This window comes from Conger conger, chromosome 5 (assembly GCF_963514075.1).
Source record: "Conger conger chromosome 5, fConCon1.1, whole genome shotgun sequence".
Classification (NCBI taxonomy): Eukaryota; Metazoa; Chordata; class Actinopteri; order Anguilliformes; family Congridae; genus Conger; species Conger conger.
Genome location: NC_083764.1, coordinates 42,622,114 through 42,640,130, shown reverse-complemented (window position 1 = coordinate 42,640,130; position 18,017 = coordinate 42,622,114). Strand labels below are relative to the sequence as shown.

The following is an 18,017-nucleotide window of genomic DNA, read 5'->3' as shown; positions in this document are numbered from 1 at the left end:
TGAAAGCTGAATGTGCATGTTAACCTCATGTGAATTGTCTGACTACAAATTGAAAATTCTGGAGTACAGAACCAAATATGTCTGTCTCAAACATTATGGAGCTCCCTGTATAAGAACCGCAGGACAGAAGGGTATTGATGTGGTTTGCTGGGCTGAATTTTTGTTGCTGAACAGCTTAATTACACCTGTCCAGATCCTTAGTGAATACAGCTACCTACATTTATAATATCACGTACCGTTTTAGAAATACGTGAAATGACGTACATTACTTTGCTACAAGGGCTATCATCATTATGTCACGTATAAATAGCAGTGTTCATGCATTTTGTTGGAGGGTCTCCCTGGAAACAGCGAGGGTCGCCATGGTGACGCCCACATTCTGAGGGGGGAAAAAAAACAAAGCAGGGCTGCCCGTTACTGAATCTACAGGATAGCTGTCACTAAACCAAACTATATTTAACCTCTTCTTTACAACAAGCTGGGACACTGGACACTTAAATCACTCTCATACTTGGGAGTCCAAGTGCAAGTGGATTCAAGCAGACCTGTGTCAAATACGAAATTGTTTTGGATTCAAAAAACATTACCATGCTTCACTGAGCTTTTGCGGTGTATTGGAACCTATGAAATATGAAAAATCTTTGAAAAATGCCAACCCTACCTTTTGGTTCTCTTGGTCGGCTCAATTGCATCAGACAATATCAATGGAGCAGAACAGTATTTTGAATCCAAAACAACTACGTATTTCACCAAGGTATGGGGACAAGTGAGTGTGGGTCTGGTTCCTTTTTCCCTCTGCTTCCGTACCTGTTTTAGTCCTCTTCAGCACAGCAGGCTGTGACTCCCACAGATACTGGGAATGTTCCAGAAACACACGAAGAAGTAGAAATATCCCAGAATACAGGCTAACAGGCAAGGCTACCAGTCTGTATCCTGTACCATATTAGATGTACCAGGGATAACCTCAGAAGACTAATACAAGTATTACAAATTGAAGTTCATTCTCATGGTAGAAAACACAGAGGATGCTTTGTTGTGTGTCAGTTCTTTGCTGTGCACACAGCAACTTCACTCGCCCAGAAAAACCTGTTAATCACCTTCCCGGTGTTATTGCTGTACGCCTATCCATTGCTGACAAAGCCTTGCAAATATAACAGCTTTCATACTTCACCCCAAATATCAAGATTAAGGGTTTCCTCACTGGGACGCTGAACCCACACCATCTCATCATTTGCTAGGGATCATGGCCAACGAGCTAACGAGTTTTGTCCTTTTGGAAATGTGACAGGTGATGTGAAATCCACAAATCCTTGGCCGAGCTGGACAAACACACTGGAGGGAAAATCTGCTTGGGCTCACTTGCACCCAATGGGCGGTGAGCATCTGAAAGGAGCTTGAGGTTACAAGAAGTCTCACCCTCACATGAAAACTTCTTGCTTATGCACCAGACCTGGGTCAAATACATAATTGTTCTGGATTCAAACCTTTCTATGCTTTACTGAGCTTGTGTGGTGTATTGGAACCTATGGAATACTCTAGAACAGTGCAAACCCCACCAACTGGTGCTCTAGTTGGCTCGATTTGCACCAGCCGAGATCAAAAGTATTTGAATCCGAAACAATGACATATTTGACCCAGGTCTGTACGGCACAACCCAAAGACTCCTGAAAGCAGTTTGAAAGCATGAACAAGACTGTCTGAACCCACTGCTCACACTGCCCAAGTATAACCTATGACACAGCGCTCCACAACACCATGAGTTTGAACACTATGCTATCAAACTGTGAACTGACACAGCAGGGTCAGGGCTCCCATAAAGGTCTGATCTCAATAATTCATTAATGCAGGACTTCAAACGGCTCGCCTGTCTCCCTGTTCCAGCCAGATCCTCCCCACCCGCAGTGTCACAAGCCTCCAGCCTCCACTGATTGGACCCTGCCTGCAGCCCCCGCCCCTTACCTGTGCCGATTCGGACATTTTCTGCTCGAAGTCTCCGCCCACACGGTTGTATTTTTCCACGCTGGAGCTGAAGGACTCTGCTGCTTTCTTTGACTTCATCTCCGCCTGGGGAGCAGGGAGAGAGGTAGTGGGCAGAGAGGGAGGGAGGGAATGATGGAGAGAGGGATGGTATACAACCAAAATTTAAAGGAGGGAGGGTTTTGGGGACATACTGTATACTGTACACTCAGTGACCACTTTTAGGTAGACCTGTACAGCAACTTGTTAATGCACATATCTACTCAGCCAATCATGTGGCAGCAACTCAATTCATAAAAGCAAACATGGTCAAATTGTTCAGACCAAATGTCAGAATAGAGAAGAAATGTGATCTAAGTGACTTTGACCATGGAATGATTGCTGGTGCCAGAGGGGCAGGATTTTCACACATAGTAGTCAGAACATCATAATGGAGAAGAAATGTGATCCCAGAAGAACATCCATAGCCCTGCAAGCATTTCTAGCCTCAGCTAATGTCAGTGTTCATGACTCTACAATAACAAAGAGACCGGTCAAAGAAGGGATTCATGAGTAGCAAGATGTTTCGAGGATAGCAACGGAGGTAACTTCAGTAGTAAGATCAAGAAAAACAGAGCCGTCTGCCCCCACGGTGGTGTTGAGGGCGAAAAAACCACACAAGCTGTATCTACAGTGAATGTAAAAGGACTGAACCGAAAGAAACAGCGTTTGGCACCGAGCGTTGCGTCCAGTCCACGCACCTTCTCCAGCTCTTTCTGCGGGGCTCCCTCCCTGCGCAGACGGTCGGCGTCCGAGCACTTGCTGTGGTAGTTCTCCCGGGCTTTCTGCAGCTGTCCGTTCTGGACCTGCAGCATCTGCACCGACTCCAGTGTGGCCACCACCTCCTCCTTGGTCTGGAGGAGCGGAGACGACCGCCTTCAGGCCCATTACAGCCAACACTCCCACATACAAATGGTTTGTGGAAACCATATACATTTATTAGCATGTTTTACTACATGAAATATGTAGAAAACAAACAAACATTTTTCACATCATTATGGCCCCTTTTACATATCAAGACATATGTATACAATTCTTATGATCTCAATATAAAGTTCAATTCTGAGGTGCCGTATACTGTATGTTAAAAAACGAATTAATTCATGTAAGAATTATAAATGGCAGTTCTATAACACATACTGTATCTTTTTTTTAATATTTTCTGTATACACCATATATGTTTCTTGTATGTCTGTTTTTTTGCACATGGGTGTATAGGATATAAAAGGGGCCATAATCATGGAAAAACAAATATGTTATCTATCTGTACCACGTTAGCCCAGTGCCGGATATAGAAGGCTTTCATTCATGTGGTGGTTTGAGCTGCTCAATTTAAGTGATGACAGCTCAAGCACTCATCTGCAGCCTGCATTGTCCACTTGTTAGTCATAGCGTGGTGGCTACAGATATAATGGACTGCCTATCACACTGCACTGGGCGTAGTGAAGAAAGTTCTCAATGAAAGAACCAGTAAAGCACATTGAATCAGTTCTAATGACATTTCAAACTATGCTGCGCTGTAGTCCACATGTAACACAAGGGGATGCTGCTATATTAACAATGGCGGCGACATGGCTCAGGCAGTAAGAGCAGTTGTCTGGCAGTTGGAGGGTTGCCGGTTCGATCCCCCGCCCGGGCTGTGTCGAAGTGTCCCTGAGCAAGACACCTAAGCCACAAATGCTCCTGACGAGCTGGTCGGCACCTTGCATGGCAGCCAATCGCCATCAGTGTGTGAGTGTGTGTGTGAATGAGAAGCATCAATGGTACAGCGCTTTAGATAAAGGCGCTATATAAAAGCCAACCATTTACCATTTACCATTAAGGAGCAAAACATGAGAGCAAAGCGGTTTGCAGATTTAACTAGGCAATATAGTATTAAGTTGGTGTAATTGTTTGAAGGGAAAACGTGGGATACTATAGGTCACATTATGCATAGGTGTGCTTGTGAATGTGTGTGTGTGAATGTGGAAAGTGAAAAGCAACAAATGGCTTCTTCCTAATTCTTGTCTCTAATGGGCCACGTTAAGGCGAGTTTATAGTTCAGTTCAGAGTGTCGCTTAACTGAAATCACAGAACATTTGTGAAAGTTCTATTCTTGCCCAACATAGACTGCGGCATTGTCCTTAGCACTCCAGCCACCCAGAGTATAAACCAAATGTCGCTGTGACCAGAGATATCCATTGTCGTCGGTTGCAGTGATGCTCTGTCTCTGGATTATAATTGGATTGGTTTCCCCACCTTTGGCAAAGACGTTGAGGGGTCACAATGTATGGTTTAACTAATCCTGGATTAGCAGGGGAGAGAAACCATGACAAGCCCCTTACAGCACAGGTCTTTTACCTTGCGGTGCATTTTGACCTGGTCTTCTCCATACTTGTTGATGTCGTTGATGAGGGAGTTCATCTTCCTCATTAGCTCTAGGTGGCAGAGGGCCAGCTTGTCTGACGAAACGCGGAAAACATCCCACATGGGGGCAAAGGTCCTGGGAGAAATGGATGGGAAGGAAGGACACACATGACTGTCTTAACACTCGTTTTAGTCTTGGAATGTGACTTTTTTTCCTCCTCTGAAGTAGTAAAATATTAGCTTGTGCTTATATTAGTTTCTGTTTGCTCAAACTGCAGTGTCCTGCAATAACTTCTTATTGCACTTCTAACCCTTGTTTGTTTAAAATGCATCTTGTCTGTCAACCCCAACAGTACCACAACAAGCTAGCAGAGTAATTCACTGGGGGGAGCACTGCTGGCGGTAAGTGCATTAATCACGCCTGTCACTTACCCCAACGTGCTTCCGTTGCAAGCCATCTTGGCCAGCTTGTTCATGGACTTGGAGTATGTCTCTTCGATGGCTGCCCTGTAAGGCACACACACACAAAACCAGCCAATTGCAGTGGAGTACCTCACTGGGTGGCCAATCACAGACATCCCAATGCGATACATTTGCGCAGGGATCAAATCATGGTCCAGAACTGCTGGTCTTCCACCCTCCCTTTATCTGGAAGTCAGACATGAAGACAGTCTGGCCAATCAGTAGCACTAATTGTTCAGTTAATTACCCAGGAGAAAGGGAAACTAGGGCTGGATTTGATGATCCCTGCATTAAAGTTATTTGGTGCTTTAGACAGTTATCATCACTTTAACTAAAGGTGAGGGACAGAACTGGCTTCATTCCACCAGGGGTAGGGTGGGGAGAAGTCCACCAGGTGTTCAGGGTTAGCTTCTCTCACGTGGGCGGACACCCACTGGCAACTGGTTGCTGTTTTTTCTGATTGGTGCCGGTCCTGCTGTAGTACCGTTTGCCAGGGCCCCATTTTACAAAGCAGGATTACTGACTTAGCTGGATAAGTGCACAAAGTAAAACCCAGAACCCTCATAGAACTGGAACATGGACTGAAGTAAAAAGAGCTGTTCCGGGTTTTATTCAGAGTAACTCAGTCATTTTGCTTAGTGAAATACCCCCCTGAAGTAATATAAATAGTCACTATATTTTGGGCGAATGTATCAGAAGATTGCATGGTTTACAGCTGCAGTGCTCCTTCCATGGGAGAAGGTATCTGAGGTGACAAGCACAATATTCCATTCAAAATTAGTGAAAGAAAAGCGAACAAATAGTTTAAAAAAATGAGTCATTATCCCAATCCAGGCAATTACTTTAGTGACAGACTCTAAAATATAGGGAATGTAAACAATAATACAAAACACACTGCATTAACAATCTGCAAACTAAGTGAACAAAAATGAATAAGAGACCTGCTGTTAATAATTTGCTGCACATATTTGGTGCAGATGGCGTCTAAATAATAAATAGTTAATTTCAGCAAATTACTGCACCGTTCCTTCAAATGTCAGGGAAAGAAAGAATTCCCTTCATGTGAGCGTTCAACTGTGAATGGAGGAAATTAAATTTGAAACAAACTACCTTGCCTTGACAAAAATTAACTTATTTTCCATTGGTTATATGTGAAGTAAAGGCTTGAAGCCAGGAGAAGTCTGAGTTGTGACCTGACCCGACCTGTGCTTTGGAATGTTTTATTTCTAGTCTTAAAATAATTTTTTTACAATCAGTTTGGTGAGTTAAGTCTGGTGATTTCTGGCCTGAACATGACAAAATGTGTTTGTGTGAAAAAGTTAAAGGTCAATGCTGACTAAATCTGCTCTTCAGAGACCGGCACTTGACCTATTCCAACTGCCATTTCCCCTAGCGTTGTTAGAAGTGTGCACTCATTTCACAGGCCAAGAGGCAGCCTGATTGTGCATTCACTAACTCCTAAAGTCTGTTGAATGCCTGTGGTCTGCCTGCTGCAGCTCCACAAGAAAGGCAGTTGCTCAGTGCAATGACTGCGCATCTCAGCTGAATGACAGCAGATTAAAAACAGAAGCAACAGGCGGCCATAACCTTGTAGGAGGTGGTACGCGCTAGCCCGCCTTCAGCCAAGCTGACAAATTGTTTATCCATCGATAGGACTATATTGTCATTGGGCTCCAAATTTGCAGAAATGGAAAGTAATCCAGACCGTTTTGGTAGCAGACCAGGATAACAAGGCCTCTCTGCTCCTCCGTACCAAAACCAAAACAATGCAAAGGATTATGGGAAGCCTCCATGTACGATTCCTCCCTGTCATGCTGGAAGCTCTCTCACCACAGATTTTCACACCATCAGCATTGCTTCTTGCCTGAGGTGCTCCTGCTGACACCTCATTAAAATGGAAAAATATGGGAGAAATGGACTCAGTCAGACTCAGCACATTTCCAACAATTACAATGAAGGTCAGAGGAGGCAAACACAATTATTTCATCTGCTTAAGTCATCTAATTTCTCTCACAATTACCAGTTTACATTTGAAGCAGGTTTTATTTGCTACTAATTGAATTATGCCCCAATAATGCCCCAAATCCTGACATGTATTGTACCTTTGAGGGTCTGAAAGTCTTGCAAATGTTCTCTTAGTAGGGGAAATTAAGAGAAAAAAACGTGATGTGGTGGATAAAAGCTTCAAAATCGTTACCTTAGGTGATTCTAAGACATAGAAGGGATGCCCATAAAATCTTAAACAAGTACTAAGTTGTTGAACAAATTCAAAATGGCTGCTGTTCGACCTAAAAAGCACTGATATTTTGGGCACCCCTTCTGAGATGGTTGTATACATCCCAGGGAGTATCTGACCAAATTTGGTGCTTTTATCATGTAACAGTTTGGCAATTTGTTGAGCATAATTCCAACTGTGCAAACTATTACACACCATTTTAGTGGCTAAACACAGCACAGGCTGAGCTTTAGTCTACATAGTGGGTGTCAGATTCTAGTCATTTAGCAAATGTTTTTAATCCAAAGCGATTTAGTGTGTTTCAACATCACCCTGTTGAAAAAACTGGTCAAGCTAGGTTCTGAAACTGCGGGTAGCTTTTCGACCAGTTCAGACCAGTTCCATAGTCAACATGGTTTGACCAGCTCAAGCTATGTTTTGAAACAGCAGGTAACTGGTCATTTCAAGCTGGTCAAAGCTAGATTTTACACATGGGCAATGATTTGTTTATGCTGTTCAATGTCACACACACAAGGCTGGCTGCTGTTTGAAAGGAGTTGCAGCTCACCAGGGCATGGGTTTCACAGTCATACATCTAAATCAGGAGAAAGCAGTAATGTGTAGGCAAGGATGAGTTTACCCTGGCCCTGGAGTGCTAGAGATGTCTTAGGGTTTTGCTTTTTCCAGCTGTATAATTAGTGTTTGTGAACGCAGGTGACCATGTGCAAGAGATATTCACGTTTCACCGTCCAGATTCAGAAAACTCAGATTCAGTCTTTTTGAATCAATCAACTGCAGCAGGACACATTTGACTCCAGAGCAGGGTTACTGCTCCATATGCACCCTAGTACTCTCACCAGACACATAGTGTATACTCAGTCACTTTATTAGGTACACTATGTACACCCAATCGTTAATGCAAATATCAAATCAGCCAATCATGTGGCAGCAACTCCATGAGTAGAAGCATGTAGACACAGTTAAGAGGTTCAGTTGTTGTTCAGTCCAAACATCAGAATGGAGAAGAAATGTGATCTAAGTGACTTTGACCACGGAATGATAGTTGGTGCCAGAGGGGCAGTCTCTAAAGTTTACAGAGAATGGTGAGAAAAACAAAAAACATCCAGTGAGTGGCAATTCTGTGTGTGAAAATGCCTTGTTAATGAGAGAGGTCAGAGGAGAATGGCCAGACTGGTTCAAGCTGGCAGCAAGGGAAAACAGAACTGAAATAACCATGTGTTACAACAGTGGTTTTCAGAAGAGCATCACTGCACAGACAACACGTTGCACCTTGAAGTGAATAGGCTACAGCTGCAGAAGACCAATACATCTAAAAATGAGTCTAATAAATACCAAATAAGTGTAAATCTTAATATGTTTTGCCAACATGAGTTGCACAAATCCCTCATTAGCACCCAAATAACACACAGCATGGCGTCCACCATGAAAATGATAACTGGCAAACTGGTGAGTGAGAGCAATGATACAAAAGTACAAAATGTACAGCTGGTGATTCCAAAATTAGAGACACTAACCTTCAAGTGAAACAAAACTCAAGCAGCACAGAAAGCTATTACACAATTATTCTGATTCACACTGTAACTGCTAATTCGACATACTCGCAATTTGGCAGAGGTCACCCACTTACCTGTATTTCACGCCTCATCAGAAAGGTACATAAACATTTAACTTAACCCAAAATGAGTTTCACAGGGCGATAGCACAGGATGAACGCTCCATTCACATTCACTTCAGTCCTGAGTCAAATATGTAATTGTTTTGGATTCAAATACTTCTGTGCTCGGTTGATCTTGGCTGGTGCAATTGAGTCAACCAAGAGGACCAGAAGGCGGGGTATACACTTTTTTTAGAGTACTTCATAAGTTCCAATATACCGGATACACTCAGTAAAGCCTATAAAAGTATCTGAATCCAAACCATTATGCATTTAACCCTAATGGTAATGCGATAGATGGCATTGGCCTGCAGTCAATGGCTGGCACTGGAAATAGGAGCTGGAAATGGCGGAAAATGTGTTTCGGTGCCCTGATGGCACTGTGACAACGGAGCCAGCACAATCTCATCCCATCCGCTCATGCGGTGACAGAGGACTCCGAGGCACCCGGTTTAAGCAGATGTAATTAGGGTAATTAAGTCAACCGTTCCACTTAATTACAGACCAACCGATAGTCTTGGTGCCTGGGAAGCACAATGCGGAAAGTCCCAGAGGCAGGAGTGGTATTATTATTATTCAGACACCCACCATCTGAGCCCAGAGCTTCCATCAATCTCACCCTCTGCCCATTCACGCTCCTGCCATGCAGTCAGACAGGGCAGGGGAGACACTTGTTGTGGGTCTTTCTGAGGTGAGCGGCAGGCAATGAAAATGAGAAATTACAAAAAGCTGGGCTGACCCAAAGGAATGGTATGACAATCAGACTCAAATTATGTAATTGTTTTGGGTTCAAATACTTTACTGAGCTTGTCTGGTGTATTGGAAACTATGAAATGCTCTCAAAAAGTGCAAACCCTACCTTCTGGTCCTCTTGGTTGGCTCAATTACCCCAGGCAAGATCAATTGAGCACAGAAATGTATTTGAATCCTAAACAATAGCATATTTGACCCAGGTCTGATGACAATAAATGGAAATTTTCAAAATTGATTCCACAGATTCCACAGACATCCCTGTACACTACCTTTGCTCATTAAAACATGATTTTCTACAGTCTAGAAAAAAACCTTATGAAAACATATAATATATAAAAATAACAAGCAAATAATACACAAACAGGTGAGAGGTAAAGGAAAATTAAGTCATATTGTGTTGTATTCTAACACACGGCTGCCAGGAGGGAGGTGGAATCGATAAAATTGAATTCCTCTCTGGCCTCAGTTTTTGACAGCTAGGTCGGCTCTGTATTTTAAATGAGGCGAAACAAAAGTGGATGAATTACACGCTTCTTTGTGCCAATGTAAGTGTTTCAAGCAAGCGGCTCACTTCTTAGCATGCGGAGAATGCGCTGTCAAATCAATTAACGGCATGTGACAACTTATGAGAGGAAGGTTATCAAAATGAGCCAATTAAGACATGCTTGTCTCCAGAGGTGTTAATCAAGAGGACACTGAACTCGCTCGTGTTTTTCGCACAGATATTTAACCCCCCCCTCGCTCCTCTTCTGCCCTCCCCCACCTCTCCCACGAACAGTCTGCCGCCCAAACAACACTCCTCCCTCCCTCCCCCCTCTCTCTCCTTACCTCTCTCGCACAAACTCTGCCAGCTCTTTGGTGGCAAGCTGTCCATGCTTCATGTTGTGGTAAAGCACATCGAATCCCGCGTTCTTCTCCCCCTGCAACACAACACACGCTAGCTCAGATCTTCTGCTGGCGAGATGTCTGCTTTCTGTATACAAGCCTCCTCTGTAGCTTAATGAATAAATATGAGTTGTCAAAGTCAATTGCAGAAGGAGCTGTTTCTGAAGAGCAGAAGAGTGGTGTGCAGAAGAGCATCTCCGAACACACAACGCGTCAAACCTCTTTAAGTGGATAGGTTACAGCAGCAGAAGACTTAATAAGTCGATAGCACTTTACAATATGGTCGCATGAATTGGCATTAACTAATGTAGTTGTTAACATGAATGAATGATTTACAAATGCATTCATTAAAAATGAAATTTACTTTTCATTAGTTAATGTATTTCTTAACTCCTCACTAACGTATTAGTTACATGAATATTTATACATTAGCAAACCATAAGATGAACTTATAATTAGTTAAGCATTAATACATACATTAACTGGTTTTCTCATTCCAATATGAAGTTCGGCATGAACTAATGTAGTTGTTAGCATATATTCATGATAAATACAGAAACAAAGCTGAACAGCTTAACTTTTCAGGTGGTAGATGGTTAACAACAACATTACTTCATGCCAATTCATGTAACCCTATTGTAAAGTGTTACCAATAAGTCGAAAAATAGGTCGAATAAATACCTAATAAAGTGCTCACTGAGTGTATACCCTAGATGTGTGCATGTGTGTGTGCATGTATGCGTGTCTGAAATGTGAACATGCATTGCTATAAATGTGGAGAATACATTCCCTCATACTAGAAGGACCTGAACACATGTCAGACTCGGAGAGGGGATTTCCGCCTTTCACTAAAACTGGCTGAACCGCCATCTCCATCAGTTCTACCTGAGTGCACTCAGGAGTGCCAAAAGCGTACGTGATGAGACTGCACATACGAGCAGGCTGGATCTCAACATGGGGTCCTGAGGCCCTGTGGAGCAAACCAGGGGCCGTGTCCTTCTGCAAAATGACACAACTCACAGCCCTGTAGATCCCCCTCTCTAACCTGGACACAGATGTATCGCCCCCTCACACGTCCACCCCAAAGGACTGCCTTAACTCATATACACTCACTGAGCACTTTATTAGGAACATTTCTACTTTATTACACCTACTTATTTATGCTATTATCTAATCAGCCAATTGTGTGGCAGCAGTGCAATGCACACAATCATGTAGATAGGGGGGTCAGGAGCTTCAGTTAATGTTCACATCAACCATCAGAATGGGGAAAAAAATTGATCTAAGGGACTTTGACCTTGGAATGATTGTTGGTGGCAGACAGGGTGGTTTAAGTATGGTTTCCTGTATGTTTGAATATAAAATATAAATCGTTATCCATGTTGTTTATTATATGCAGTCTTTTTCTCCATTTTTATTAAGGGTGCCAATAATTCTGGAGCGGACTGTAAGTGTTTTTATTCTAATGCCAAACCCACCAATGGTGTGCCTTAGCCAAGCTCAATTTGGTTCTTGTCTGACCATAGCACCTGGCTTCAGTTCAGCATTAGTACCGAATGGAGTTCAGCTTTCCAATGCATATCCCTGAAGTTCAGATCTGGAAATACCGCATTATCTACGCAATATACATGAATGAAAAATGAATACTCTTCTGAATCACTGTGGAGGAGTGTGTTCTCTGTCCTTATACAGCAGGTCAGACAGCCCACATTTTGCAGTGAAATGCTACGAGCATGATTTTTCCAGGGACAGAGATGAGCAAGCCCACTCAGAGATACAAGCACTCATAAACACACACACACACACAGACACACACACATACAGTACAGACACCCCCCCCACACACACACACCAAAATAGTTAATTATGCACCTACTTAATATCCTGAATTTAGATCAGCCTGAAGAAGCACTCGTTTCTATTTAAATACGACGAAGTTAGTGGGCGGCTTGCTGGCCATTGTTTAACTAAAGGTCGGCTCTCCTTCAGCATCTTAGCACAAAAATATTCATAATGATACTTAAAATAAAAGGCCAGATGATGTATAATGTTGTGCTTATGTAATGTGCAGATATGGCGTGGAATAGAGGATGCGAGCAATTAATTTGTATTGCATGTTATGCCTCTTCAGCTCCCTCATCGACTGTAACACTGTTTGCTTCTCCACTGGCCTCCAGCCCGGGACTCCCAGCTGAAAATCCATGGCCCCAAGAAAGCAGTGTTATACTTTTATTTGATCTATTGTGTATTCCTATTTATTGTGTATTCCGGTCTATGTGTAGTATTGTTTTATCCTTTGTGGCATTGTGTGTATTTTTATGGTTTTTCTTTTTACTGCTGTAAAGTACTTTGTGCTGTCTGCTCGAAAAATGCTACATAAATAAAGTTATTATTATTACTGCCCAGTTCACCAAACAACCCATACAGTCCCTGTAAGAGAACTGTTAGCCATAAAGAACTGTGTGTCTGTGTGTCAGTGTCTATATGTAAACACACACAAAGCATAACTGACAGCTATAGTTCATGGAAGAAGTGTAACAGGCAAGGGTAAGCCTGCTGTGAGGTTCAAGCTGCATTTTGTAGATGCTCCACATTATAAGAGATACGACTTGCTAAGCTAATGTGCGTTCAAGACAGCAAATGTTCACAGCAAACTATGTTTGCAACAAACAGATACTGTTTAACGATTGTAAATGAACATTCCATTTAGTTCTCCGCCAACGCATATTCATTACAAACGGATGCATCTAACAATGCCAGCTAGCTGATTTGTTGCTTACCTGTTATTTATTTTTAAAGGTAACACCAAATATTGCACTGATTAAAGTGTATAGTGTAAAGTGTAATACAACAGTCAAATAATAGTCAACTTTTGTTCTCTCTGTATTTTCCCCATCAGCAGCCATTTTTGTTTCCCACACACTACCTTTTCAAACTGTTAGCTAACGTTTGCCATTGAACGCAGGTCAGGGCTCCCTAGTTAAGGGAATCAATCATACTGTTGAGTCCATAGCCTGGTCTCCAAAACATGATACCCGCATCCAAGGTAAAACTTGTGCCTGTGGTTATTTATCCAAAACATTAAAAAAAGACTTCGGTAAATTTTTTAAGTGTCAATCATGGAGAATTATGCTAACCCTAGCTCAAAAAAACAAGTAAATGTATCAGCTAAATATTGTTGATAGCTTTGCGGATCATCACTAACTAATGAATCAAAAATGGCCATCACTGATGAAGGAACCAGATATGTTGTGGGGCAGGGAATTGGCAGAGGAGTCTTCATTCTGTTCTAAAGGAACATGGTTAAGGGCCAGTTTCACAGACGCGGACTAAGAATAAATTACATTTTGAATGGAGATTCGTCATACAAAACTTAATTTAGTGTCTGTAAAACTGGTCCTCAGAATAATAATAGATTATTACAAATTGAAATTTTTTGAAAAAGAAAGAATAATAGCCACCAATATCCTGAACAAATGAACCACCCATGCTCCAGATCTACAGAGAATCAGACACGGCCAGTACCGTTCTCATCTGTCACAGGTTTTCCCCAGCCAGCCGACCAAATGAACCACCCATGCTCCAGATCTACAGAGAATCAGACACGGCCAGTACCGTTCTCATCTGTCACAGGTTTTCCCCAGCCAGCCGACCTCTCTCTCTACCCAAGAGAGCATCTGCAAATTACTCTCCCATTTCAACAGGCTGTGTGTTCATCTAATCATCTGCTTTTAATTACAACACCCCGACACCATACACACAGGCATAAATGAGGCTAATTACTTTAGCAAGGTCTAGCTATACAGTAGGGAATTTTGAGCTTTAGATTTGTCTGAATGTTCTACAGTTCCAATTACAGTTATCGCAAACAAATATGGAACACATCTGATGTAAAAGTCTATTCAAATACAACTGAACAAACCAAACAGCAATACAAATATAAAACACTTCCATTTTTCATTGGAAGTACTGAGATCATTTGCTGAGAGAAATTTGCAGTGTATGGCAGTTTTTTTTCAAATGTAAAATATCCACAAACTCACAAGTTCAAGGCAACAATTTATCAAATCTTGTCACGTCGGTTCACATAATGAAAAATAAAATGGATTAACTCAAATATAATTATGCCTCGAAGTAGCTTAGCTAGGAAACAAAGCTAAAATAATGAAATACTTTTGGCACCTTTCAAAGTGAAGGCTACTGTAATTACATATGATATTACACTGTATGATATGTTTACTTTGTCTAGGCAGTTACTTTCAAAGGGTCAGACCAAGTGTGAATGTGAATTAAATCACAATGCAGTGAAAATCTACTTACTATAGTGAAACCAAAGAAGGGTGAATATGATATGTCAGCTCATTCACTCCAATTGAGTAGTATGAACTATACAGGATGTTTTATTTCTTTGAAGATTTTTTTCTTTTCTTTTCATAGATCTTCACTGAGTAACCGGCATAGACACACACACAACAGGCACACACAACAGACACACACAACAGGCACACAACAGACACACACAACAGGCACACACAACAGACACACACAACTGACACACACAACAGACACACACAACAGGCACACACAGTTAAAAGAGGAGTGGAGGGGAGGCGTATATCTAACTGACATGAACCTGAAAACCCTGGCACATGGATAGCAGCAAGACCCAAGGGCCAACTTCAGCCTCCCCAGCCCAAGTGCATAATTGTAAGATTGATATGATCACAAAAGCTATTCTGATCAAGCCGCTTTCTCTACAGAGATATTCATGTTATAGCCTAAACATTAGAACCAACCAGGAAAAGATGAACAAATTGTGCTGATTTGTGTTAGCATTGACTTTCAGCCAAACACGGTGAAATTGAAATTGAATTTGAATTGAATTTGAAATTGCTTCTTAGCAGGGGGTCTGCGGACCCCTGGAGGTCCTTGAAGGTACTGTAGGTTGCCTGGCCAGATTTCGTATGTTATGACTGGATTTGGGAAAATATTTCACAATATAATAAAAATATAAAAAAAGGGTTTTTTAAATGTAACCCTTTTAACTCGATGGCGGACCCTATCACTTTGAGCCTGGGTGGGGGCCCTGAGGTTGAAATACCCTAGATTAGTGGACGTAATCGCAGGGGTCTTCTCTGAAAGAACAGGTGAGGGAGTTGCTATACCCATATGCACAGACCTTTGTTTTCCCCTTTTTGGTTGTTGGCTCAAATAGTTAGTCCCCACAATGCAACTGTATGGATGCGCACTGGTGATGTATTAGGCCGGTTTCTTGTTTAGCCCGTTTGGAAGTTAAAATCTCATACCAATTTTCTGCTGAACTGCTCCATGATACCAATTCAGCCGTTTCCTGGTATTTCTCTGCTTATTATGACACAGGAGACTGCTCTGATTAAACAGTGATAACTGTGTTGCTATGGTTTCACGCCCCAGACTTTTCTAAACTTAATAAAATCTGCCCACTTTCAATCACCGTAGAAAGCGGTTCTTTTAAATGCAGCCTACAAGGTCAATAACTGAAAACCTGTAAATCATTGTATAGTGCTTCCTATCCTTGTATTAAATCTGTGAATACTGATATGGACAGATGGGTGGGGGGTGGATTAATTGCCGATCTATTTAAGTGGCACATTTCAAATAACCAAGCGATGACTTTACTGCTCAAGCAGTAATGTGAGAACTGAAATGCTAGCAGGCCTGCCTACCCTGCATGGAAGACTTTAATCAGGGAGAACTAATTGTGAGCGTGTGTTACAAGATAAATGTGGTGTGACTGAAGGTCAGTGTTGGGCCTGTCCGGATGAATTGAATGAACTGATGATGATGTGCTGTCAGTCTGAACAGTGTTTCTAAGCCTCAAAGCTGTCTCTTATTAGTGTGGGCGGACCAGAGGGCTCATTCCAATCGCTTATTTTCACTTCATTTCTTGTTCCTCGCCTGACCCCGAAATTGCTCGAAGTCCATTACATTAATGGAATTTTGGCAGATGCTCTTATCCAGAACAACATACAGTTGATTAGACTAAGCAGGAGACGATCCTCCCCTGGAGCAATGCAGGGTTAATGGCCTTGCTCAAAGGCCCAACGGCTGTGTGGATATTATTGTGGCTACACCGGGGATCAATGTTGAATGTGCTTCAAGGAGCTAGAGGCCAGGAGCAGCTATGAGGCTCTTCACGATTTCTTGAGCAAGCAAACACCACGGACAGTAAACATGCGGAAGTATTTTTCACAAATGCAGCGTGTAAATGATCAACCTGTGGATTCCCCGTTAGCAATGCATCTGCCACGTCTGTAACTGACGCTGCTTCAAACCAACGTATGAAGGAGCGAGGACGTTCACGTTAATTCAGGTTTTCTCGATTCCCCACCACCTTCACCTCCTTTTCTCACTTCCTTTTCATAACTCCCCCGATTGGTGGAGCTAGGAGCGAGGAAAGGAATAAGGAGGTGAAACATAAATGAATAGCCTCGAAACACAAACGAGTCTCGCCATTTCAGCCAAGGAGACAAGAAATTGGCAGAGCCAAAATAATCCCTGCGTTTAACTGCAGAAACGACTGCCAGTTCTACTTCACCTCAGCTGATGTATGCTGAGCACTGAAGCTCTGCCAACGCGTTATCCAGGTGCTCTTCTCATGTGCGTTCTTTGAAGCTCTCCGCTGTATTGTACGTGGACTATAGGTGAGCGGGACTTGAATAGACAGTTCATTCGTTAATTCAATCATTCACTACATTCAGAAACATTGCTGATGGCTGTGATGAGTGTGAAGTTTCCCCCACTTCACTGTGAAGTGCTTTGAGATCATGAGATGAAAGGCACTATAAAGTGAGACCCACAGTTATGACGACCGTCCCCTTGAAAAGCACTGGCCAGTAGCCAGGCGCTGGCAACACCTGGAGCACTTTCTCCAAAAACAGGGCCCTCCCCCCCTACTGTGGCCTCTCTGGGACTGGTAAATGGGATGGCATATATTAAGTTACAGAGGAATGTGAAGTTGAAACAGAAGTCATATAAAACCCAAGGTCTTTGATCGCAGTAACATGATGAGGTGAGACATACGGCAAAAGAAAAAAGCTTCAGGATTAAGAGGCCGTTCGAATCGCGTTACGGCATCCGATTATCAATATCACGTTTTGGGGTTGTGTCCCATCTCTGTCTGCAACCGGTCTAGACCCAAATTCTCTAAAGCCTCCACCATAAAAAGGCAGTCAGGGTGAATAGGTCACTTAACATACTGCCTGTGTTGCCCCATGTAGGCCTACTGACCCAGGATCAGGCTCATGCACACACTCTCTGCCCCCACCGCCGCCCCAAGCACTGACCCCAGATCAGTTTAGAATTTCATCCGGGCAGTTGGATTAGGGCTTGGGCATCGGGCCAGTTTACTCCAAGACAGTGCTTAACGGTCACCTGAGCGAAACATCCTATATCACAACCGGGGGCCATAAAAATCAATGCAGACGATCACAGTGATCAATTTCCCTGGGCTTTAGCGCTAGGCTAATTAAAATCCGCCCGCGTAAGACAGCGTCGTGCGGGGGCCGGCTGCACTCAAGTCGCCGTTACCGCGGTGATTAATGGCTCCGGAGAAAGCCGCAGTCAGCAGTAGCGGGCAGGCGGGGCGACGCGCCCCAGCCAGAGGGCCCGGCACGGACCTCTCCT

The 18,017-nt window shown here is 42.9% G+C and overlaps 1 protein-coding gene across 1 annotated transcript in view; it reads right to left on the bottom strand.

Annotated features, from left to right (window-relative positions):
* Positions 1 to 18,017, bottom strand: part of LOC133128873 (F-BAR domain only protein 1-like) — a 53,981-nt gene that overhangs the window by 20,202 nt on the left and 15,762 nt on the right. Inside the window, exons 3-8 of the mRNA XM_061242678.1 lie at positions 10,296 to 10,387; positions 4,795 to 4,869; positions 4,357 to 4,498; positions 2,718 to 2,870; positions 1,865 to 2,064; positions 1,360 to 1,393 (exon numbers count right to left, since the gene is read on the bottom strand). Of these exons, the coding sequence (XP_061098662.1) occupies positions 1,360 to 1,393; positions 1,865 to 2,064; positions 2,718 to 2,870; positions 4,357 to 4,498; positions 4,795 to 4,869; positions 10,296 to 10,387 (696 nt within the window). The remainder of the gene's footprint in view (positions 1 to 1,359; positions 1,394 to 1,864; positions 2,065 to 2,717; positions 2,871 to 4,356; positions 4,499 to 4,794; positions 4,870 to 10,295; positions 10,388 to 18,017) is intronic.